The 27,232-nt window shown below is 39.6% G+C and overlaps 1 protein-coding gene across 1 annotated transcript in view; it reads left to right on the top strand.

Annotated features, from left to right (window-relative positions):
- Nucleotides 1–27,232, top strand: part of LOC123775366 (vacuolar protein sorting 13C) — a 115,501-nt gene that overhangs the window by 66,691 nt on the left and 21,578 nt on the right. Inside the window, 11 exon segments of the mRNA XM_045770512.2 lie at nucleotides 634–757; nucleotides 3,817–4,041; nucleotides 4,417–4,638; nucleotides 11,760–11,825; nucleotides 14,564–14,764; nucleotides 15,482–15,629; nucleotides 18,291–18,421; nucleotides 21,160–21,314; nucleotides 23,541–23,652; nucleotides 24,705–24,931; nucleotides 25,504–25,675. Of these exon segments, the coding sequence (XP_045626468.2) occupies nucleotides 634–757; nucleotides 3,817–4,041; nucleotides 4,417–4,638; nucleotides 11,760–11,825; nucleotides 14,564–14,764; nucleotides 15,482–15,629; nucleotides 18,291–18,421; nucleotides 21,160–21,314; nucleotides 23,541–23,652; nucleotides 24,705–24,931; nucleotides 25,504–25,675 (1,783 nt within the window).

Below are 27,232 nucleotides of genomic sequence, written 5' to 3'. Positions count from 1 at the left end.
TAGGGGACTACACTATACACTGGGGGACCACACTGGGACCACATGGGGGGATAATACACCAGGACTACACTGTCAGTGGTGGACAATACTGTGACTACACTGGTAGGGACAATACTGGGACCACACTGGATACGTGAACACTGCTGACAGGGACAACTTGAGTCATGCACATTGCATGTCCTGCCTTACAGACATTGTGGTAGCATCTCACATTCAACTAACTGTGGAGCATGTAAAAGTAGCACTGTATAAAAAATAATTTGATTAAAAAAAATATACAGTACTTAAGAATGTGATACAGGGAGGACAACAGAGCTGGTTTGTATAGCAGATCCAGTTTTAAAAATTGGGACTTTGATGGCCATTAGAGCACGTGCAAGTCTCAGGTTTGAAAACAGAGACCCTGGTAATGTTTCAAAACATTCTTCAGGAACCATATACTGTAATGTTAAATTATCTATAGTTGTCTGACTGTTGTGAAATAAATGACTCTGTGCTATTGTTTTATCTTGGCCTACAATTTAAATGAAGTATTGTTTGTCATAATTGGCTCATGAACATCTTTACTAACTTTCATACAATGATGCATTATTGAATCTATACTTAAAGGCATTATAATGGAGTAATTTGCAGGCATTCGGTGTGTATTGTACCATTTGTTTGGCGTGGACTTCAAAATGTGCCTGGGCATGTCCAGGAACTCCAATGTCTACCCAGAGATGTCCATGAAGTGCATGCTACACCATTCCTGATATCAGTAAGTAAGGGTTAAATGGTTTTGTATAATTTTGTTACTACAGTATTGCTGTGAATAGTGAATATATTCCTCTGATCTTCTCACTGGATTTGGTTTTAGCCCCTGTACTGTACTCGCCAAGATCTCCGTTGACAGGGGGTGTGCTCACCAAGAAAATATTTTTTTAGGTATAGCCTACAATTCAAAACTCGCACGTGATAACCTGGGTAGGAAATGGGCGCCTCAGGCCTTCAGTGATCGTCTGTTAAATTCCTGGCATGCTTAATGGTCACGGTAGGCTCGGTTTGTAGTGAGCAACCATAGTTGATGAGTGGGCATCTAGCTCAGTCACACTCTGGTTACTTGGTACAAAAATCATTCACACAGGATGAAATATGTCAAGTATTGTAATGTCAAGAAATGTCAAGAAATGTCAAGAAATATGTCAAGCAAGGACGCCACAGCTTCGTGTCGTCCTTTGCAGATGACACAAAAATCAGCATGAAAATTACCTCTGCTGAAGACATTGAAAAACTACAAGCAGATGTCAACAAAGTTTTTGATTGGGCAGCAGAAAATAACATGATGTTTAACAGTGATAAATTTCAGGTACTCAGGTACGGCAAAAATGAGGATCTGAAACATAATACAGGGTACAAAACACAATCGAATCTTCCCATAGTAGAAAAACAGCATGTCAAGGATTTGGGAATAATGATGTCCGACGATCTAACGTTTAGGGAGCATAACCCAGCAAATATCGCGTCAGCCAGAAAAATGATCGGATGGATTACGAGAACTTTCAAATCCATGGATCCCATCACAATGGTTGTACTCTTCAAGTCACTTGTGCTGTCCCGTCTCGAGTACTGCTCAGTACTCACTTCCCCCTTCAGAGCAGGAGAGATTGCTGAAATAGAGGGAATACAGAGAACATATACGGCACGCATAGACGAGATAAAACACCTAAATTATTGGGATCGTCTCAAAGCTCTCCAAATGTACTCTCTAGAAAGGAGACGAGAGAGATACCAAATAATATACACATGGAAAATACTGGAGGGTCAGGTCCCAAATCTACACAGTAAAATAACAACGTACTGGAGTGAACGATATGGAAGAAAATGCAAGATTGAACCAGTGAAGAGCAGAGGTGCCATAGGCACAATCAGAGAGCACTGTATAAACATCAGGGGTCCGCGGTTGTTCAACGTCCTCCCAGCGAGCATAAGAAATATTGCCGGAACAACCGTGGACATCTTCAAGAGAAAACTGGACGGTTTTCTAAGAGAAGTTCCGGATCAGCCGGGCTGTGGTGGGTACGTGGCCCTGCGGGCCGCTCCAAGCAACAGCCTGGTGGACCAAACTCTCACAAGTCGAGCCTGGCCTCGGGCCGGGCTTGGGGAGTAGAAGAACTCCCAGAACCCCATCAACCAGGTATCAACCAGGTATTGTATGAATAATGTTGATAATAATGATGACAATCAAAGACCCAATAACACCCTAATACAGTTGTCGGATATCAGTGATACGGACATAGGTGGTAATGATACAGTGAGCATGTGTAGTGTGACGATTACACCCCTGCCCCCACATCCTAGGTCATCACCACTGCAAGTCTGTTTATTACTAGTTGTGTCACCTGCTGTTTCTCCATGCCATGGATATATGGAAGACGACTCATTTTCCAGATTCAGTGACATTGATTCTGATTTGTAGTAGCTTAGATGATGCTTGTAGTAGCGGCCCTCATCGTGTTGCTAGTCAGAGGTTTGCAATGTCAGCAGCTCACCCTGCAGAGTGATGGGCTGTGATGAGCCATAGAGAACTTGAGGCAAGAGTGGCCTCAGGTTCGACGGTTTGTAGTTGCCCTATGCTATACAGGAGAGCTTCAACTCCCAGCCAACGAACTTTCTTCATAAGGTGGAGCTGGGGTGTTAGTACCTGTGGTGTTGGGTGTGGTATTGGAGTCACCACAAGCAGCACTGGTGGGAATTGTTACAATCTTCTGGGAAGATTGTAACAATTTTGTGCCAGAAATACCTGCATTGATGATACGAATTTAGGTGTTAGACATTTTCCCTTATGCTGGTAATAATATGATTGAAAGTGAGTATTTTATGGCATATTTTGATGAACCTTTCGTGAAACATCTCATTGATGAAGCCATTAAGAGAAACTTATTACAGACGACTTGTTGCCATCTTCACATTTTCTATGTTAGAAAGACACCGCTGTGCCCGAGACACGTATTTCTTGTTCTCTGTATGATGAAACATTCAGTAAAATATGCATACAGGATTATTGGAACAAAGAAAGCATTTGTTGTAACACTAGTTTTCGGGAGATATATGTCTCATAACAAGTTTCGTCTACTTCTCGAGTTGAGTAAATGATTGACTGGGGGAAGTAAAGAACATAGTCAGTGATCCGAGAGGAAAGTTCAGATATTTCTTTGTACCAAGTCAGAATGTAGTGATTAATGAATCACTTGTTCTTTTCAAGGGACATCTTTCTTTCAGCAGTATATCCCATTTGAAATACAGTAGCATGGATTTGGACGTAAATGCTTTGTGCTCTGTGATTGTGAAACTGGAATGATAGATATATTAAATTCCAGTACAAACACAGACATACCCAGTCACGTTCCTTACAGGTTTTCGGGGCAGTGTTTTATAGATGCTCATGGAACCACTGTTAAATAAGAGGCACATTTTGTATACTTACAATAATTATACCAATCCCTTTGCTAACTACTGTATGTTTCTGCATGAACATAACACTGGAGTCTGTGGCACAATAAAGGCACATAGAGAAATTTCAGTTTGTTAAAGGTTATTCAATAGGTGAATGTCAACCAAGAAAAAGCAACACAATTTTATTTGTGAGTTCGATAGACAAGTATGAAGTGAATGTTGACAACAATACACACTGGTGAAATGGCACGGTGGCAAGCAGAACTTTGTCTGTCATTTAGTAGATTCTAGTTTCTTTCATGAAAAAGCATGTAATTAATGTAATGTTTTGGATTGTATATTATAGATTCTTTTCTCAAAATGTGCAACTTCTATTGTGAACAGGCCACTGGAGATGTAGAGCAAATTTTATGGAATAACACAGGTCGACGCACCATGAAGAGTGCACTCTACAAGGTTCAGCTGCGGCCATGCTTGGTACTGCACAATCTTCTCCCAGTACCCATCTCGCTGGAACCTCCTGGCACCATCTCCTCTCGAGTCCTTATGCCTGGCTCATGTTTACAGCTGACAAAGGCTCGGCTAGGCTCCATGTACTTGGAACTGCAGGTGAAACACTATTCCACATTGCAATCTTTCATTATTGATGTGTTCTATGATTCTACTATGCATGACCAGCTGTCTTTGAATTTGAAAAACTCGTGAACATATCACTTTAATGTACATGGTAAAACAAAGATATTTTGTAATTTTTAAGTTTATATGCCTGGGTTGTGGCACAGGGAGCCACAGCTCTGTGCCTCTGTGAAGGGACCAGATTCTGGCACTGGGTCCCCTGCCCTTATGTGCATCTGGAAAGGGATAGTAAATATGAGGGGTCAAGTAGCTGTGGTTGTAGTGGTTGCTTTTAATACTAACATGTCTTGGTGTTCAGACCTTTCTTGTAACAATTAGTAAGTCATTTAACATGTCATTTTTTTCCAGTTACTTGATTACCAGTCCAGGGACTGGGTGTGTGGTAAAGCTGTTGAATCCAACCCTCCGGAGTTAAGTGTGTGGACATTTGAGTCAAGGGGCGATATCATGGGTGGGCCTCTTCACTTGGACCTTGGTATGCTTGTTGCCAAGTCCAAGGCAAGTCTCTCCCTCAGCCTCTACTGCCCTTTCTGGATGGTTAACAAGACTGGACTTATGTTAACATATAGGGTATGTAATCTCCTGTAGTGTATGCAACCAGCAAGTTTGTAGTACCTAAGTTATTCAGTTATAAAAATTGTGTGAGTGTGAGCAATCAAGTAAGAGCAACAAGAAAGAGTACTGTAATACAAAATTGAGTTAGATTACAATTATCTTTTAGTTAAAGTACAGTGCTATGATTATGGTGCATGATTTATCAATAAATAGTTTCAATATTTGGATCGGTCTTATTGTTATATTGTGGATTTCTGTGTAATTGCCAGAGTGTAATTGCCAGTGTACTTGCCTAATTGCACTTACCTAATTGTGCTTGCGGGGGTTGAGCTCTGGCTCTTTGGTCCCGCCTCTCAACTGTCAATCAACTAATGTATAGGTTCCTGAGCCTACTGGGTTCTATCATATCTACATTTGAAACTGTGTATGGAGTCATCCTCCACCACATCACTTCCTAATGCATTCCATTTGTCTAAGTGTAATTACAGTAAGGATGAAAGCTATGCTCATAGTGTCCAATCTTCCCAGTACAGTACTGTCAAATAACGCTTTGAAACTATTGACGGTTTAGGGCTTCCACCACCTCACTTGTTCCACTCGTCTACCACAATGGAAAAGAAAACTTTCTAATATTTTTTCAGCACCTTTGTTTCCCTAGCTTGAATCTGTGATCTCTTGTTATTGAAGTTGCTGGTTTCAGAAACTCCTCCGTCAATTTGGTCAATTCATATTATTATTTTGTAAGTGGGGGATCATATCACCTCTTTTTCTTCTATCTTCTAGCTTTGGCATATTTAATGCCTCTAGCTATCTTCGTAACTCCCGTTTTTCAGTTCCAGAAGCCGTTTTGTAGTATGCTTTCATACCTTTTCCAGTTTAATGATGTGCTTGAGATATGGGTACCATACAGCTGCTGCATATTCAAATTTTGATCTCATAAGTCATGAACAGTTTCTTTAATATTTCATCGTCCATGTAATTAAGAGATTATGAAATTGGAAATTATATGCTCCTTGCACAATGTTCTTTGTGTTTCTCTGGTGACAGTCTATCCAAAACCAGCCCTAATTATTCTTTGTCAGTTCTTTTATTCCTTTCCACATAATTTGTAAGTTGTGTTTGGTCTATTTTCTCCAATTCCCCATTCCATAACATGGTATTTATTCACTTCTGAATTCCATTTGCCACATGGTACTCCAAGCACTTGTTTCATCTAGATCAATTTGAAGGGCATGACAATAATTTAGGTCTTCTATTTCTCTGTAGTTTAAAATCATCAGCGAACATGTTTATTTAATTTTATATTCCTTATGGTAGGTCATTTCTGTAGATGATGAACCTTACTGGTACAAGAACTGAACCTTGTTGTACTCTGCTCGTATCACTCTTCCAGTCATATACATTGTCTCTGACTTTTGCCCTCATCTTTCGGTCAGTTAAACAAACTTTCATCCATGTCAGAAGTCTCCTTGTCACCCCTCCAGCTGTGCAGTACAGGGTACCGCTGTTCTGGTGCTGGCGACTGCTGTGCTCGTGCCGGGTACAGCTGTGTTTGTGCTGGGTAGGGTTATGCTGGTGCTGGCTACTGCTGTGTTTGTCGATTCTCTTCTACTGTTTCTAGCAAAATATTGACTCATTTTGGTTTTCCTTCCTTACTTTTGTCATTGCCTTAAGGCAAATATCTTTCATCCTTAAAATGCCTGATGGCTCTGGATTATCAGTTTGTGAAACAATATCAAGGAGTTTATCAACATGGAACATCAACACATGAGGTGGATTGTAGCTTTGTCATGATCATTCTCATCTTCCTCTTTGTCATCAACAGTGCCAGTAACATTTTAATGTTACTGGCACTGTTAATGTTGCTCATGTTACTGTTAATGTTACTCATGATCTCTTCCTCTGTTAAATGACCAATGGGTGGGGCGTCAGGATTAGTATCTAACCACTCCACTCCACTACATTGTTCGGTCACCTCCACCTCACCAGCCTTTTGTAGTTGTTGATAAATTTCATTTGGAATGCATTTAAAATCAATTTCTTCTTCCTCTGCTACTTCAGCATTATCAAGGAATAAGTTTTCTCCAACAATTTCTTATTGCAAACTTTAAGTTTATCCCAACCATCAGCCTAGTTGTAAATTCCTTCCCTAATTGAGTACTTTTTTGTAACATTGCAGTGTTGCTTTACCTTTTGAGTTGGTTCCTTGTCTTCTGTCTTCATCTGACTCGAAGAACTTTTTTCATTCCAAAATTGTTAAATACCCTCACCCTGACCACATGTTGAAAAAAGGCACAAAAAGTACTTACTTTGGCCGGAGTGGTGTCCACAAAATGGGGTGTGACATCACAGCTGGGTGGTCACCCATGGCAGAGACTCCCGGAGGCGGTCATGTGCCAGATTCAACAAGGGCAAGGTGCCACAAATATGTTCATGTTAATTTTGTTTGCACTAATTAATATGCATTTTTGTATTTTTTCTGGCTTATCTTATGTATATTGAAGTAGTTTACAATATTCATTCAGTAGAACATCTGTACTGTTCAAAGAAACTTGTGGACACTATTGTGTCCACAAACATTGTTAATTTTTTCAAAAATACATGTTCAATTATTTACATCACTGTAAACACACGAGTACTGCACGAGTGTGTAATAGCCACTGAAGCCGTACACGTACAGAGAGTTTTGCTTTCTTTCTCTGTTGTGTGTGCTTGCAAACAACACAGGCATGTTTACCCTTGTCAAGTGTTCCTGTACTTGGCCTATAACCAAACTTGTGTACAGTAAGATGAGCTTTACACTTAAGTCTGTCGGGAACTGCGTGAGGCATTGTTGGTGTACACCCAAGTGTCACAATACTACCTTCCACCTAATATTTCACCAGCAATTGTGACACTAGAGCAGGCTGAATGTACGGATTGGTGGTTTCTTACCAGATTTCACGGATACACGTTGAAACGACTCAACACTGAAACGTCCACAAGGTGAAAAAACAATTTCTTCGTCCACTTCACAGATTTTCTCGTGCACTCAATGGCACCAACCATCAAGTTACATTACAGTAATCTACTAAGCACATATTTACATTGTAGTCTATGACACAATTGGGTTTATACATTTTCACGAGTTTCAAAATTCATTTTACCACTGTCTAACAATGCACCTGTGTGAATAGTTGTAAACATATTCACCTCGCGTTACCCTTCCAACGCACAGAAAACATTTTGTCACTCTTTCTAAGCTTGCATTCACCCACTGCAATTCCAGTACCAAACATTGGCATTTTCCTCCTGTGTGGATTGACAGTGCCATTAATGCCAGTGTTATGTTCAAGGAGGAAAGCTGGTCAGCAAGGGGCTGGTACAGTAATTGTCTGTGTACAGGATATGGCCTTCGTTCAGTAATGGTTACACGAGTGTTTTCACGATACTACCGGGGAATCCATGTTGATCTTGAGCTAATTGAGCCGAGGCATGAGAACAAAAACAAAATGAAGATGTGGTATAATGGATTGGGAAAAGGCATTTGATAAATGTGACCATGGAGTGATAGCACACAAAATGGAGTCAATGAGAATAACAGGTAAAATAGGATAGTGGATATTCAATTTTCTTTCAAACAGAACACAAAAGTAACAATCAACCAAATAAAATAGTCCAAGTGCAGTTAAAAGCTCTGTACTACAGGGCACGGTCCTTAAACAACTGATTTTACTTGTTCTCATACCAGATATAGACAAAAATACAAGTCACAGCTTTGTATCATCAAAGCAGGTGACACTTGTCACCTGTCATCAGCAGGTGACACTTGTCACCTGTCATCAGCAGGTGACACAAAAATCAGCATGGAAAAACACCTCTGTTCAATACATTGAAACACAATAAGCAGATATTAATAAAGTTTTTAACTGGACAGCAGAAAAAACATGTTTAACAGTGATAAATTTCAGGTTCTCAGGTACAGTAAAAATGAGGACCTTAAACAAAATACAGGCTAAAAAACACAATCAAATCTGCCCATATTAGGAAAGCAGCATGTAAAGGATCTGGGAATAATGATGTCTGATGACCTAACGTTTAGGGAGCATAACCAAGTAAATATAGCATCAGCCAGAAAAATTATATAATAGATTACGAGAACCTTCAAATCCAGGGATTCGATCACAATGGTTGTACTATTCAACTCACTTGTGCTGTTCCATCTTGAGTATTGCTTGACTCACTCTCCCCTTCAAAGCAGGAGAGATTACCGAAATAGAATTAATGCAGAGAACGTACACAGCATACATAGACACGATAAAGCACCTAAACTATTGGGACCGTCTCAAAGCTCTCCAAATTTGCTCCATAGAAAGGTGACAAGAAGTATCAAATAATATACCCATGGAAACTACTGGAGGGCCAGGTCCCAAATCTACACAGTAAACAGTAAAATAACAACATACTGGAGTGAACAATATGGAAGGAAATGCAGAATAGAACCAGTGAAGAGCAGAGGTGCCATAGGGGCAATCAGAGAACACTGTATAAACATCAGAGGTCCATGGTTGTTCAACATTCTCCCTGCGGGCATAAGAAATATTCCTGGAACAAACGTGGACGTCTTTAAGAGAAAACTGGATAGTTTTCTTCAGGAAGTGCCAGACCAACGAGGCTGTGGTGGATATGTGGGCCTGCGGGCCACTCCAAGCAACAGCCTGTTGGATCAAGTTCTCACAAGTCAAGCCTGGCCCCAGGCTGGGCTGGGGGAGTAGAACTTCCAGAACCCGATCTAAATACAATCCAGATACAGTATGTCAATGTCCATTTCAGAATATATCATCTCATCTATTTCTATTCCAGTTTCAGAGTCTCCCGACATGAAAAATTTTAGTCCAAACCTGTGTCGCTTTAATGGGATTTGCTGCTTGAACTCTAATTGTTCATTGAAGAGAACTAGCGATTCATTAATCATGACATTCTGTCCTAGTACCAAATAGTCACAGAACCTTCCTCTCACCTCACTAAATATTTTCTGCAGCTTCCACAGGCTATCATGTCTTTGTTATAATTGTTCTCAAAGTGTAGGCACCTGAGAAGCAGTAGGAACCTTTTATGTAACATGTACTTGCTGAACAAGGGGGTTGGGCCAAGGCTCTTTGTTCCAATAATCCTGGATCACTTGTTTTCCTGCACATTTCATCATCATACACAGCGCTAAAAATGCATACATTTCTTTAGTAGTCGTGTCCCTCCAAAGTATCTTTGGGAGGCAGGTAAAATTTCTGATTTTTGAGAGTTGCAAAGAGTATCGGTTCATCTCTGCAACAGGATGTTGCATGAATGGTTCAATAAGCCTTAAAATATTCTTATTTCAGGCATATTGTCTCCAGTATAGGGAAATATGGGTCACACAAACGTCTGCATTATCAAATTCTGGTATATGTGGGATGAAATTGTTATAAACCACCTCCCACATGAGTACACTTGTGGTTGTTGTCTTGGCGCCAGCACCATGGCCTACACCAGCACGGCTCCACATCATCTTGTGCTAGAGCTGTGTATGGCAGGAGATGAGGCTCTTCTGCATAGGCCTACCACGAACACCTGATGTCGAAGGCACATTGTTGTCTTTGTCCTCAGGCCTCATGAGACACTGGTTCTTGGGTCTCCGTTTGGCTGAGGTAGCAAACCTCTCCTAGTAACAACCCCTATATTGCCGCTTACACTTGGTTCAGCAACGCTTCTTGTATCCGGGCCTATGTCACTGAACCCAGAAAATGGCTCACCTACATTTTCACTTTGTAGAGACATGTCAGATGGCACAGGTGGTGATGGTAAATCCACTGGTGTTTACCTATGACAGCGCGGTTGGGCTGACGAGAGGTGTGTACTGTATAGTGCACACACTCCATATTGTCCACTTCATTGTCTGTATCATTAGCATCAGACACCTGTGGTAGGTCTTTTTTTGGATTTGGGTCTTAAATATCACTGGCACAGTCATCTTCGAATAATATGCCCTGTATTTCAACATCAGGGAGTGTTTTCTCGACAACGGTCGACCATGGATAGGAAGCTCGATGTGGATGCGTTCGACATGGCTGCAACCCAGAAACTGAGGTTGTCCATGGCCATGTTGAATTTTTTTCATGACAAGATAATGTTTATTCAAGTACAGTACAAAGTACATACATTCAAAATGAGTTACAAAAGTAATGTTTGTAACTTTAGTGTTTTGGGCAAAAGATGGCGGATGCTCACTGGAGTCCTCAGGCCTCCATCTCCTTCCCAAATGACCGCATGCCAGTTTGAATCCTATGATATTCCTACGAGTACCCTAAGATGCTCTGCACAGTTCAGGGGTTAACTAGGTATGGACTCCAGGCTGGAGTTGAATATTTGCAGGAATGGTCTGACATATGTATACGAGGTTCTGAATGTTTCATTCCACAAATCTCTAAAGGCAGTGCTTATGTTAGTCAATCTAGCATACACCGCTGATGATACCCTGTTGATGTGGGCTTCGAGGGACAGGTTCGGTGTAATATCAACCCCAGATTTTTTCTTTCTTTTTACTTGACTCTTGAAGGATTTGACCTTCCATATGGTACCTTGTATTAAGCCTCCTGCTGCCTTCACCTAATTTCATCACTTTACACTTGAGTTAAACTTTAGTAGTCATTTTGTAGACCATTCCTCCAGCTTCTCCAGGTTGTCTTGTAATCTTTGTATATCTTCCTCTGTCTTGATGTGATTACTGTTCCTTTGTGTGATTACTTGTTTATGTGTTAAGCGTGTGTGTGTGTGTGTGTGTGTGTTAAGCGTGTGTGTGTGTGTATATATATATATATAAATAAGTATATATAATAATATATCTGGGTGTCTTTTGTCTTCCTCCTTGATATTCTGGTTATCTTTGTACTTATGAAGAGTTTATCATTGTTCTTGTGTTTACTTTCAATTACATTAAATATTGGAAGTTTACTATTCTGTATAAAAAATATTTAAAATCATTTGTAAATTATCAGATTACATAATATACTTTGATTATAGTTATTGCGATTGTGAAAATTAGCAATATGAAAGTTAATTGGTGTTCGTAGATGTAGTCACATTTTTAAAGTCGCCTTCCCCTTCCACCTTACAATGGACAGAAGTCTCGTAAAATAGAGCGAACATCATCCACCTCTTCTACGGACTCTACCAGTAGTCCACTCAAGGTACTTCGGCTAGTTATCTCTCACCCCTAAATTTGTTACATGTGGCTTCATAATTTTGTTTTTGCAATTTGTTGCTAGACAAGAGTATTATGTTAGATATGTTGATTTACCATCATGTCAGCTGAATGCAGAGAGTATTACTTTAATAAACGTTTAATTGCATGGTTTCATATTGTCTAATTAGTTTAGATTTGCATAGTAGGATTCATATGTGATGTACTGGTATTGTTGTATGCAATGTCTCCTTGCTCAAATGGCCTGACTGGGACCAGATCTGTTTTGTTTTACCAAAATTTCCAGTCCGCCAAGAGTTTCACCATTTTTTGTTGTGTAATTTTTTCCCCAAATGATAGAAGACATCTTTGTGCATGTATACACATTCTTGTTAATCTTTACAGGCAGAATGCGAGTATACAGAAGAATACAGCAGTACTGTATTATGTACAAAACAAACACTGTACAAAATAACCATATTTTATGCCACTCTGCTACTTAATCCATTTATGAGCAGCCTCATCTAACTCATAATACTTTAATTTCTTGAACATTCTTCACTTTAAACCATTGCTACTATTTCCCTAACTTGGGACTTCCCAGGCTTGCTCACTATTTTCTTTATAGTTTGCTTTATGTGAAGGCTCCGAAGGTGGCTCCTTGATGCCAGCTACCTAGTAACTCTGCCCAATTCAATCCACACCAGGCCCATGCAAGTTACTGTAAGCCTACCATGGACCAAAAGTCAAAACCTGCCACCCCTCTGTAGAGTTGGAGTGATAGTGGATACTAAATCATTCAGACCAAGAAATGGTCACTAGAAAAGTACGCAAAACCGTATAGACAATCGGCAAGATAAATGTTACATTGAAAATGAGATGCCAAAAACAAACCACAAGGTCATAAAGCAGTTCTCTTCCTAGTTACACCTGTGTGCAGCTAGGCCATGCATCTAGCTGCATACTTCAACCCCCAGCCTACATGTCAGTCATTTTGCCTGATATGTCATATCAACACATCAATATTACAATCCTCATTCCTGCAAATGATTTTTATGTCCCGGTAATTGAGATAAGTGACAGCCCTCCTGAAGTTTATCCCACGGGGTAGTCATTGACCATTGTGTACACTACTCGTTTTATATTTTAGTATTTGTTTCATGTTCTTGTGTTTCTATGCCTCACGTGTTGGGTGAACTTTAACTGTTCACCTTGAGCTGCTTATGCCTAGTTACCATCTCTAGGGGTTCGTTGTGCTGCCTCAGTTCAATCAGGGTCATCTTTCCTGGTGAGTTTAGGTATCTGTCTTGAGATGCTGTCCTCCTATTGAAGGAGGTGGCTGTTTGAGAGTACCATCTTTTTGAAGAGGAAGCCTCACTCTGAGTTTTTCAAGACTTTTTGACTCCTTTGCGAGACTTTGTGGATGGAGAACTATACCTACCTTGTGTTGATTCCAGGGGTCCAAAGTCCCCACAGCCCGGTCTCTGACCGGGCATCCTCAGTCAAGGTTTTATGTTAAGGGTTGTATGGGATGCTTGCACACTCGCTTTACAGCAAGCTGTTTACTCCTACAGTCGCTTATGTCCCTAGGCTGTGTTCAGACTTTCTGGTATTCAGCATTAAGCTGATTCCAGGTGCTTCCTACTAGGTCCATCCTATGAAACCTGACAAGCCCTTTGCGAGTTAAAGGGTTCATTAGGGACTGGCTCTTCTGATTCTGTTCTCACTGATTGAGAGAGTTTAACAGATGTCTCTTGGTCTTGTTACATTCCGTTGGTCATTCGTACTGCCACTGCCATTCTGCCAGCTGGTGGTGGGTTCCGGGCCCCCTGGTGGCGGTTTATTGGTACTATGGGTTCATGCTAGTTTTGGGTGATTAGATTGTTTCATTTGAATTGTTTCGAGAGTTGATTGGTGGATTTCGAGACTGCAGTTCTTGTGAACTGTCCACAATTGTCTGCAAAGCTTTGCTAACTTTTTTTTATCTTTTTTCCAGTAGAGTAACATAATGCCACTCACTCTCTGCTCCTCTGGAAGAGGGCCAGGTTCTGGCTGTGGTCCCCAGTAGGCTAAACAGAACAACCGCAAATTATGTGTCCTAGTAGATACAGTATTAGCAATCTCGGCAAGATAGCTTCAGGGAGGGAGGGAATTATTAGGAAAAAGCGCCAAGGCATTACGACTATATACAATTTAGAAAGGGTCAGGATTAGGATTTTGGATGGGACGGAGGAAAGGAATGGTGCCTAACCACTTGGACGGTAGGGGATTTAACACCAACCTGCATGAAGAGAGACCGTCACTCTACCATCCAGCCAAAGTGGTTGGACAAATAGCTTCTGGGAGCCATCAAGGAGTTCTTTCAGAAAAAACACATTTTTGTCAAAAAGTCTAAAATTAATTGGTTTAGTACAAATGTCCTTGTTAGTTGATTCTCTTAGTTGTACTACATTTGTAGTTTATTGCTACTTCCTGAAGGCACTCTAATGAAAGCATGTATGATAAAACTCATTGGCTTAACCTTGATGTCAGTTGCTCTTTTTCACTGTCTTGTCCTTTTTCTGTGCATGACCTACAGCAATCAGTCTCCTTTTCCCTCATTTCTTGGTAATGCTTGTGCACTTTAAGCCCTCACATGCACAGTGGTAAATACTTAACTTTTTTCCCCACCTCATCTCTCAAAGAATAACACAGTTGAGGCCAACTCACTCCTGTTATGTACTATGATAATATTTTGTATTGCAGGGTGACACCCCACACAACATTGTGGTTCATGAGGAGGATAGCAAGGAGGCTATGCTCTTCTCCTTCAAATCAAAGGTATTTTTTGGCAAGAAAAAGGCCACAGTGAAAGTGATGGATAGTGAATGGTCTGAAAAGTTCTCCTTGGATGTTGTGGGGAGTTCAGGATCCATTACATGCAAAGCACCAAACAAGAATTATCAGGTAAATTCTTATCTCCCTGTTTATTGTTTTATCTACTATGCATCTGGCAAAGATTGTAAATATTGTACACTATACCAGATATAATTATGATAATTTGAGATTTTATATAATATATATATATATATATATATATATATATATATATATATATATATATATATATATATATATATATATATATATATATATATATATATATATATATAATTTTATTTATATAAAACAATATGTATATTTTATTTATTTATTTATTTGCTTGCAGCAAGTCAAACTAGGCAGTGATTTAGCCACTGTAATGTATTACTGTACCATTATTAGTCAGCATTACACACATTACCTAGCAGTTGTATGTTTTGGGATGGTGAACCATGCTGGTGGTTGTTGTCTTGGGTATGGTGATTTCTAATCTCCAGACTAGATTTAGTCTCTTTGACGGGGGGGGGGGGGTTAGATTTTGGCCCTGGACCCCCCGTTAAACAATATTTTCATCAAAGGCCTGATGTCTTCCCCGAAGCTTTAATAGTCTCCAGGTTAAAGCATCATGGAGCTAAAAGAAATGAAGTTACGTAGATTTATTCTTCTAATATATATTTAACATTTAATTATTCTATTGTTTTTCTTAAATAGATGAAAATATAATTAGATTAACTCAAAATTATTATTGTGTTTCCATTTATGGTATTTTGCAAGTCTCAGAATGGTTTATCGTCTCTGCAGCTTGGTGTGGACATCAAACTTGGAAGATCTGGTCTGACAAAAATTGTAATGTTCTCACCTTTCTACAAAATTCTTAATAAAGCTCCATTTGATCTTGAAGTTGTTGAAGTTGGAGTTGCACAAGCCGAGTGGTTCACAGTCCTTGCAGGTAAGGTTGAGTTGTGGGTTGTTTTTCAGCTATATCGTACTCTTGTTATTCCACATTCACTTTCGGTCGCCATATTATAGACTGAATATACATTCATTTTAATACATTAAATGAAGAATGACAAAATTAATCCCAGTAATTAGAAGCCTTCCCTATCAAGAGAGATTGAGGGAGCTTAATTTACATTCTCTAAAAAGGCAGAGTTATGGGAAATGTTTGAAGTGTAGAAGTGGATGAATGGGTATAATATGGAGGGATAGCCTAGCGTGACTCCCAACAGCAAAGCCTAAAGTCGGCAAAAGTTGCCCGTGAGCGCACAAAATCAGTAAAATGTGCATACTCGTTCCATTTTTCTCACCTTAATTCTCGTGCTATGTCGCTCGTTTTGGTATCATTGTGTTCGCAATTAAATTCCCTACGGATGTGTATGAATATAATGTACAAAAGCCTGGAGTGCCTCCCCGCAGAAAAGCCTAAAGTTTCCCGTGAACGAGCACCAATTTGTACACTGCAACCTAATGTGTATACTCGTTCAATTTGATAACATCAAATTTCGTGTTTACGTCTTTCATTTTGGTATCAAATTGTTCGCAACGTAAAGGTGCGCATTTTAAAACTAGTCCCAACATAATAGCATAATAAATAGAATTTTAACAAATATTTAAAAATTTTGACCAAAAACCTATTTATAATCATGTAGGTGTTCGGACATCAAGTTTCAAGTTACATCTTTCATTTTGGTATCAAATTGTGCACATTTTAATAAGAGATTAAATGCAGTACTGTATATCAACACAAAATAGGACACTAAGTAATGGATATAAATGGCATATGTTTAAATTTAGGAAAGACCAGGGTAAATACTGGTTTAAAACAGGTTTGTTGAATAGTGTTACATCCTCACTTAGCCAGTAACTGGGTTCTTTTATATCAAACTTTATATGGGGCTTTAATGCCTCTTCTTACTGGATCCATCCCCGAGTTGTAGATAAGTTAAGAACTGGCAGTAATAATCCAACAGGAATGGAGGATAAACAAACTAAACAAAAATACCATCACCATGTGTACTTCTTAACTATATACACTTTTGTACAGCACATAACACAGCAGGTGTCACTTTCACACATGACACCATAAAAGGAATTCTGCAGTCTTCTTTTCTTGCGAGTCGACTTCTATCTTTTATCATACACCACTCTTTCTCAGTAAATCCTGGTCCAGTCTTCTACAGTATCATCACGGTGACAATACACCACTTCCCTTCCAGCAACAAGCTGGCAAAGGTCTTCAGCCAACCCGTCCTCTTACAAATAACGTCACTTTTGGCTCGTATGCGCGCTATGGCCAAATTTGGACGTAATTTGAAATGAAATCGACTCACAAAAGTGACGTATTGTTCCGTTATCTGTTTGAGTCGTCCGGCCCTCCTCGGACAGCTTAGAAGAGGAACTTTCAATTAACGTTTTTCGTAACGTTTTGAAACTTTATGAGAATTTCCTGCCCACCTAACCTATCAGAGGACCCTTAACTTACTGTTGTTGAAAAAAAAAATCCCAAATTTTCAATTTTTTTTCATTTTCAAATTACGTCCATATTCGGCCATACGGGCAAACGGCCAAAAGCGACGTTCTTTTTAAGAAGACAGGTTGCTTCAGCAACACACTGGCAGGAGTCTCCAGCAACATGCCGGCAGGCTTCCCATGCAGGCTTCAATTATAATGAGCCTTAACAGATGGACATTAATTCCATCTCGTAACTCAACTTGGCCATCCTGGGATACATCGGTCGGCACAATTATTTTGAATTTGCCAGACTTAAACAAACCCATTTAATTTAGTGGGTGTATTACATTTATTAACGATACAGGGAATGAGACATGATACAATGTGAAATCATTTCTCACTCACCAGATCGCCTAGTCACATTGAGAAAACAGAGGAAAACAACCTCACAACAGTGATGTGGGTGCCTCATGAGTGCACCCAATACACCCTTAGTGGGTGAAGTCTGGTTCCTCTCAGTCCTCGTGGGGTGTAGGGATGCTACCCTCACAACTATGCCCGGGAAAAAGCTTTCCACACACAGGCATAAACATTCTCTAATACACATTTTAACATACTTGCAAACGCTGACAAATGAAACCTAAAATTAACATAAATAAAACAAGCTGATACTTTAACTTAGACAAAACATTTAGGTTTGTAAAAATATATACTAGACTTTATATACCAATCATTACATCTGCATGAACAGCTGACTTGGTGGGCACCATTGGTTGAAAGCGACCGATATTACATTGTAAACTCCCCATGTAACGTCAGTCACTTTTAACTTACGGTGCCCACTGGGGGATCTGCTTTGAACAGGAGCCACTCTAAAGGCAAAAGCTTTGGAAGCCAAAACCATTTCCCGTCAGGTTCCAGCCCCACAGGTATATGGAGCTAACTGACCCACCCGTGCCAAGACAATGAACCACCGGGAAAAAATTTAGATACACAGTACTGAATAATGAAACATTAAAGATATTGACACGAAAACCATAAGAAAGAAACTCTTAGACAAGAATACTGTATTAGATATAGTTAAATATATTGAATACTATCAAAATGACTCATTGTAAGAAAATTGGTGAATAGATAATATAACTTGTTCGTATTACAGGCGAGTGCATTGGATGGTGGCCAATAGGGAATGGACGAGAGATAAGTGTACGTGTGCGGGGCACCATGGATGCCACATGTGCACTCCAATATGACTGCCCACACTCAAAACTGCTGGCACTACCCAACAAGGTGCAGTGAACTATTCATACTGTAAAAATTTAAGTATATATAGATTTAAATGTAATTTCATTTTAAAAGAGAATCAGTTTGTTGATTTTTATAGTTTAATCAACCCACTGTTGATCATAATAACTAAAATTACATAAAAATGATACCAAGAGTTAAACACTTAATTGCTGTACTGTCACTTACAGCTATGTTTTGGGGCCTCTTGTCGAGGTAAGATTTGACAACAGGCACCAATACAATCCCACAAGTGGAAACTATTAACCCAATACTTTTGAAAAAAAATAAGTGAACACCCTAAGAAGAACTGTCTATGCTCAATATTCCAAACTATATAGGATCCACTCTTATTTGAATTATCAGGACATTTCAATTAGCCAAACTTTTACCAGAAATATAACAAAATTTAACAATTTTAGTTTATTCTGGTTTTTGTTCAGCTGAAATCTCTCTAATCTGATTTTATTTGAATTGAGCAGTCAAAAACTTGAACTTGAATATATTGTTACCCAAAACATTCAGGTTACCGGAATTCAGACGGCTGAGCTGATACTGCACTGTATAAGCAAACTCTTAATTAATTTTCACATGTTCTTGACGAATGTCGATAATTTATCCAGCATCCTAACCAATACCATATATTGACCATACCACTTGTCTTTTCAAAGACATTAAATACTGTACTGTGTACACTGTAATATCATAGAGAAAGGATGTGTGCCAACCAGCATAACACATTTCTTAGTATATCGAAAGGTTCAGAACTCCCGTGGAGGTAAGGGGTTCACATCCTGTTCCTCAGGACTCCAGTAAACAGACACCCTCTTGAAAAAATCATCTGCATCCCTTCTGGCTTCAGTGACCAAGACTGGCGCATGCAACTGTGCAAGTCGGGGCCACAACACCACTTAATAATAAATAAAATAAGTAACTGCAATTATTTTGCAATGATAGCATCATAGATGATCCTGACTATGACAGACTATGTACATAATGTTTAGGTATCAGTGAACATTATGCAAAAGTAATAAAAAAAAATTTTAAAGTAGAAAAAAAGCAGAACATCATAACTGCTAGTTATGACATTCACGTGTGAGGTAGAGGGAGCAAGCGCTCAGTCATTGGTTTGTGTATCTACATACCATGAAATGAACACATGCCCATTTATGTTATTAGATTGTTGAAATGGATTTATATTCAAGATTTAGTGAGAGGAATGTGATAATAGCAGTTATGTGACTAGTGAGAGGAATGTGATAATAGCAGTTCTGTGACTAGTGAGAAGAATGTGAAATAGCAGTTCTGTGACTAGTGAGAGGAATGTGATAATAGCAGTTATGTGACTAGTGAGAAGAATGTGATAATAGCAGTTCTGTGACTAGTGAGAAGAATGTGAAATAGCAGTTCTGTGACTAGTGAGAGGAATGTGATAATAGCAGTTATGTGACTAGTGAGAAGAATGTGATAATAGCAGTTCTGTGACTAGTGAGAAGAATGTGAAATAGCAGTTCTGTGACTAGTGAGAGGAATGTGATAATAGCAGTTATGTGACTAGTGAGAAGAATGTGATAATAGCAGTTCTGTGACTAGTGAGAAGAATGTGATAATAGCAGTTCTGTGACTAGTGAGAGGAATGTGATAATAGCAGTTCTGTGACTAGTGAGAGGAATGTGATAATAGCAGTTCTGTGACTAGTGAGAGGAATGTGATAATAGCAGTTCTGTGACTAGTGAGAGGAATGTGATAATAGCAGTTATGTGACTAGTGAGAGGAATGTGATAATAGCAGTTCTGTGACTAGTGAGAGGAATGTGATAATAGCAGTTATGTGACTAGTGAGAGGAATGTGATAATAGCAGTTCTGTGACTAGTGAGAAGAATGTGATAATAGCAGTTCTGTGACTAATGAGATTGGTGGTTCTGTATAGGAAACTATCACCTGAGGACCACATAAAGTACATTTTGTGAGAAGCCTAAGTAATGCTTTTGACTTAAGAATTGCTTTTAAAAACTGTTCATGGATGGCAAAATATAAAAAAAAAATGTTCACAACCTTTGTGAGACCAAAATTGGAATATGCAGCCGTTGCATTGTGTCCATATTTCAAGAATCATATCAATGAAATGTACAGGAGGCACCTTGCATTAAATGTAATGAAATTCCTCTTTCTGGATGAGCTCTGGAGAGTTCCTGAAGCTATTTCACTGAGATTGTTCCATGCAAACGGGTCAAATCAGATGCGGGAGTTGTTTGACCCAGCAGGAACCAGAACCAAAACTTGAGTTACCAGGGGCTGATCCAATGTGAGTCTGCATTTAGGGTTCAGACAGTGCACAGCTTTGAGAGGCAGGGAAAGAGCTGACAGGAGTCCCACAAATGAGGCCCAGCCATGTCCAAACCTACTCGGAAGTCCAAAACTTGGAACGCAAGCCTGGCAAGCTATAACACAGAACAGCATTCACTCCACACTACCCACAGATTCCAGAAAAAAACAAATATAAGCTGCTAAAAATTAAAAAGTTCCCATACTCTATTATATACCTACGTAATGTTTTTGTTAATACTATAATTATATTTTTGCCCATATATAGGTCTAAGCTTTGAATAATCCCTACAGGTAGTACAGTATGTAGTGTTGCTTAGAGAGTAAATTATTTTTTGATACAGGCAGTTTGCCTGATATTTACAAAGAATTAACACTTGATGGTATACATGTTGTATGGTAACTACAATTTGTTGCAGTGTGGAGGAGTTGTGGGAGAAGTGAGTGTTACTGAAGGTGGGGTGTTAGTCAAGCTGGACAAGTTCTTCCAGGGGGCTGCCACAGCTCTCATCATCAACCAGTTAACAAACACAACTATCTCATTTTGGCAAGATGGATTTGAAGCCAGCAAGATGTAAGTCATACTAAGTTGGTACAACATACTATCTTCACTCCTTAAGTATCAAGCTGTTATAGTTTCTTTAAAATCAAGTTAGTATAGTATTCTGCCTTCACTCCTATTTGCTAAACAAGAAGTTCGTACATTATATGCTGGCAATTTTAAAATCCAGATCACATCAGTTTGGTTTGATCCAGATTTTGCCTAAAATCCAAGTTTCTAAAAGCGGCCCTTGTCTAGGGTGGCTCCTTCATTGCCTCCCCAGACCTTATGCACTTGTTCCCCCAGACCTTATGCACTTGTTCCCCCAGACCTTATGCCCTTGTTTCCCCAGACCTTATGCACTTGTTCCCCCAGACCTTATGCACTTGTTCCCCCAGACCTTATGCACTTGTTCCCCCAGACCTTATGCACTTGTTCCCCCAGACCTTATGCACTTGTTCCCCCAGACCTTATGCACTTGTTCCCCCAGGCCCAGGACCATTTTGCCAGGCATCTCGGACATTCTCGTAGCCTACCAGATGCAAGGATCAGAATCTTGCTTCCTTACATAGGTTAGGGAACTGAGGGAATAAAATCTCAACATAAAGAGGCTAAAAGAGGGTCACACAACCCAAAACTATTCATAAAGTTTCAAATAGGCATTTTGTATACCACCAGTTTCGTACAAAAGAAACAACTTTTCCAGTCTATTTTGTACACGGAAACCCTTTTGTATATACAATATATATATATATGTGCTAGCTTGTACTAGCTTCTGTTCTCTTCTTCTTTCAAGACAATATAATTACCCAACATTATAGTTATTTGTTATAATGATAGAAAGTTAAGAATATGAACAAACGGATGGCATGCAGTCATATAACTGCAGTCATACAGTTATATGACTTCAAATGAGATTTAAGTTGGGTTCTTTTAATTATGTTTAACCACTAGACTGTGCACATCGTGATGTTGAGAAAGGGAGTATGCACACCAACATTTTAAGTTTGTTAGTACACTATATTAGCAGTCCCCATGACAGAGCCACAGCACCACTTAATAATGATGAATAAAACAAGTAACTACAATTATTTTGGAATGAAAGTGTCATAGATGATCCTGACTGTGATAAAGACTATATACAACATTCAGATATCGGTGAACACAATGCTAATTATGATGATCACGGTGTGAGGGAGGGAGGGAGAGAGCGCCCAGCTATTGTTTTGTGCATCCAGCCATCATGAAATGACCTCGTGCTCCTTTACAATATAACCTTGTGGAAATGTATTCATATTCAGGATTTAGTGACATGAATGTGATAATAGCAGCTCTTTGGTTAGTCATAGTAATATGTGTAGTATATTGGAGGCATTTTCTTGCATCAGATAGTTGCTGGTGTTGTCTATTTTTGTGTGGCTCCTTGTTGTATTTTAATTTCCTTTCCACACCCCACCAATACTGCTTGTTGGTTCATTATGGTACATTAAAATGGTTCAACATATGGTTCATTAAAATGTTGATTGGTATAGAATGGTGTAGATAGTGTAATAACAGCAAAAACATTGGTAACATTTCTTCAATTTGATTCATTGCCTCTGATTACTGCCATAATTTTTGTCACAATTTTCATCCATGTCAAAAGTCTTCCTGTCACTCCTCCAAATGTTTCAGCTTCCAGAACAATGTCTAGTGAGGAACTCGGTCAAAAGCAATCAAGATTACAAATGTTAACAAGCAGTTGCTTGTTATAGGTGTTGCACCTTTCTATTAGTTTTCTTTAATTTATTTGGTGGTGTTTGATCTCCATTTTCTTGTAAGCCTCTTGAGGAGGCCAGATTCTGGTCTTCAACCCGGATAAATGCTTGTATGATGATAGAGGCCTGGTGTGTGTGTGTGTCCCAAGACTTGGAGGATCCCAGGTTATTGCATCGAGCAGCTAATAACGACCCACCAGACAGACGTATTTCATTACTTTCAACACTGAATTTTAGTATCCTTGCTTATAAGGAACACACACAGTTTCATTGTGTGCAGTTTATACATAGATGTATCTTAACGTTTGGTGAATTTTCTTTTTAATTTAAGATTCTTGTTCAACTGTTTCTTGGGAGTATTTTGTGAAATAGTAGATTTGTTGGAAGAACTTGTATTGCAAACTAACAGGTTTTGTAATAAATATTTGAATATATGAAAGTGCTTAATACTTAGACTAAGTAATATTATTAATAAACAGTAAGTGTTTTGTGTTCATTTTAGGTTGCTACAACCCCAGACCATTCAGCTATTTACTTGGAGTGATTCAAGAGGGGCACTTAAGGTGTTTTGGGCTTGTGGATCAGGAAAACCAGTTGAGCACACTCTGGATCAGGTTAGAATTTAATGTTTTATGAAAATTCCATATACCGTATAAATTTTTATCATAAAATAAAAATAGGACATTGGGTGATATTAAATCATCTTTGAGCAGTCAATTAGTTGCTTCACAAGTCAACACCCAGTGTCCTCATAGTAGTCTGCAAAGACACAAGGCATTCATTGATCTTTACCCCATAGTGAAAAGGAAACATGACAATTGTCTTATGTAATTTGGGAGGGAAACTGAAGAATATTCTTAACCCTTAAACCACTCCAATTGCTCTGAAGTAATTTATATGATAGTTTTTAAAACGTTATATGACAGTGCTGGGAAAATGGGACACTATGAGCATAGCTCTCATCCTGTAAGTATACTTAGGTTAAAAACACACATACATTATAATATAATTTAATATAGCTTAAATCACATAATTGGATGTAGTAGCACACATTTTGCATACAAATATATTCATGGATGTCACTCATTTGCTGTTTGTTTTTATGATGAGCACCTGCGTGTTCAGTCATGGAATGGTGATGCGCGAGACATATTCATCTTTTTACTAAGGCCCATGAAAGGAAACCAAAAGACTTGGGATTTTTGCAAAATATTGCAAACAATCATCAGTGGTGTCTTGTATTAAATAACATCCCCCTAATGGGTGGACTTTTTTATTAAAATGTGGCAGCTTAAATGATCTGGCTATATTAGTAGTGTAAGGGTTAAAATGCCTCATAAATGAGTTGTCATACATGTACAGTACATTTGTACAAAAATGCAGTACAAAATACAGTACATTTTGTTGATTGCCATCTATGCAGTGTAGGAGTAAATATATATAAACCAAGTTTTCTCCGTACATCCTTGCCTTTCATCAACTTCTGCTTCATCTGGAATCATGTATGTTGCATGTATTCATTGATAATCAACTGTCTCAACAACATTGCAATAATACTTAGGAAAAAATATTTATTTGCTACAGAGCTGTAGATGTTGTTGAAGACTTTGCACCATTATTTAGCATATGCATTTTCCCATTTCATAATGTAACTTAATTTTGGCAGGACAACCGAGGCCAGATGATGAATGACACAATCAATTGGGTGGTGTTCCTCAACAATAGTCAGCGCTGTCTCCTTTTTACTGATGACTCAAGTATTGCTAAAAATGCACTTACTGCTGTGGAGTTGGAACGTTTTGAGCTGGATATTGGACTCTCCTTCAGCAGTATTGGGCTGTCCTTGGTGGATGACATAAAGAGGAAGGAGGTGGTGTATGCCAGCCTTGCCAGGCAAGTCCTAAAGTACTGCTTCTTAATCCTTTGGCTGCACTAAGTGATTGTGTTTGATGTTGTAGAAATGACTCCAAAAGGCAATATGTGACCTTTGATATGCCTGGGAAAACATTTTCAGACCCTCTGACCTTCAAAACAGGTGTCTGGAACTAGTAAATGCTGCCATCAGCTGGCCACAGAATCCAGTATTACTCTTAGCAATAGTATTAGAGATCTGCAGTTATACTTCCTTCAAACTCTTACTTGCCCTTTTCACCTATTTCTGTGATTTTCTGGGAGAGGCTCTCTGTAGCTTCCCAAGCTTAAACACTGGCACTCCACCAAGCCTTCAGTAATTGCATCAGGCTCCAAGACCCATCCTTGCCTACTAAACGCCAGGATCAGAAATAACTTGTTCTGCTTGGCAAGGGTATCTCGGGGATCAGATATGAATGCAGCCCAAGGGTTAAAAATCAAAACCAAAACGTTAATTTACCTATGACCAAAACATAAAGATTTTCCTCAATCATACTTAATATGTGCGTGTGTGTGAGTTTTCAAAATTATTCATGAGTTAATTATTCTTTCAGCTCCGGAGTTGTGTGGGAGCACCGTAAAGTTAAAGGCAAAAAACATCGAGCTTTCACACATGCTCAGACAGAAGTTATAGAGAAGGCTTACCAATTATTTCAGAATCAGATTAAAGCAATATCTGATGTGTCTGCTGTCCAGAGCTGCTTTGATTTGAATAAAACCTTGGAGGTAAGTATCTTCCACTTGTAAGTGCATTGCTAAATGTAATGTTTGGGTAAGGTCACCTCAGTAGTTTCCCCCGTACCAAGACATCCCCTCCTCCCCACCACAGTAGCTTCCCTTTACTAAGGCTCCCTTAATAGTTCCATGTGCTAAAATGCCCTCAGTAGTCTTCCTGTGCTAAGTGCTGATAGAGCCATGCCTTAGGGAGAAGTACCATGCCTCTGAGACCTACCCTGACCAACCCCAAGATTAAAATTTGGCTCACTCTAAGGCAAAAGGATCTTGGGGATTGGAGTCCAACTAAAAGTGAGAAAAATCCAATGAGAAAGCAAAAGAGAAAGACGACAGTTAATCCAAGAAATGGGCTCGACATGACTGAAGTATATAAATGGATGAAAGGGTATAACAAAGGGGGTTATAAATGTGGTTTTAAATATATCAACACAAAATATAACTCAAAACAATAAATATGAGGTGGAGAAGTTTAAATTCAGAAAATACATCGGTAAATACTAGTTTGGAAGCAGGGCTGTTGATTTATGGACCGTTCTCTAGGTTACCTGAGGGCAATTTAGAACTCAATGTGTGCGTTTTCACTCCGTGCCTCCTTGGGATGTTGGCCTTCAGCAGCTGCACGTGCAGGTCCCCGCTCTTTTACTTACCTTGGCTACTCAGGACTTTTGCACCTGTGGCATTTGACCTTGGTCTTGTGCTTCTTTTCCCTTCTTGAGTTGTCCTTGGACTGGCTTGGGGAGGACATGGAGGTGTTGAATGCCGGGCCTTCGTCTGGGGCGTTGGCTTCGGCTGTCAGGGCATCGACTGCGCTGTTTGCACCGATCCTTCGGGAGGCGGTACCTTGGTTCTTTGCCTCTTGTGTCGTCAGGCCCTCCTCGCTCAATACTTGGACTCTGTTTGGGCCCTGGCTCTTAAGTTTTCTTTGCCCTTTTGTCCATTATTGTTTGCTGAGAGTGCTGTGACTCAGTTTCTGCAGGCAGCCTCATCTAGTTGCCGTCCTCTGTCAGATTTGTTGGTCATTCGGGGTGGCCTTTCTTGGGCCTCTCGGAAGGGTCATGCCAGTGCTCATGGTTCTTCTAGTCAAGGTGGGCCTTTGGTGCCATCCTTAGCTGCAGGGTATCATGTGTTCCATGTTCACATTGCTTTAATTTTCAGCATCTCGACTGTGGTTGAGCTGTTCTCTGTTCTGGGGTGGCTTCGATGTTTTTTAGCTTCAGTGCCAGGTGTTGCATCCATATTGGCTGTGGTGGGGGTTTTAGAGGCTTTGCCCAGATTTCTCACTCCCCTCCTTTAGAAGGCGGATGTAGTGCTCTCTCTGGCTTGTCTAGCATGCTGGCATGTGCTTGCCTGGGCTTTTTTTACTTTGATCATTTCCTTTCTCTCTGCCTCCCATGTTTTTGTTCCACCTGTCTGGGAGGAGCTCCTTGGTGGCTCCACACTACTAGGTCACATAATTGTAGTAATCTTTTTTGGCCTACTGGGGACTGGAAACAAAATCTGCCTTCCCTCCCCTTCCCTGCCATATCACGCACAAGGAGCAGGAACTAA

Source organism: Procambarus clarkii, chromosome 70, assembly GCF_040958095.1.
Source record: "Procambarus clarkii isolate CNS0578487 chromosome 70, FALCON_Pclarkii_2.0, whole genome shotgun sequence".
Classification (NCBI taxonomy): domain Eukaryota; kingdom Metazoa; phylum Arthropoda; class Malacostraca; order Decapoda; family Cambaridae; genus Procambarus; species Procambarus clarkii.
The sequence above is the reverse complement of the archived record's forward strand: the minus strand, read 5'-3'. Positions and strand labels throughout refer to the sequence as shown.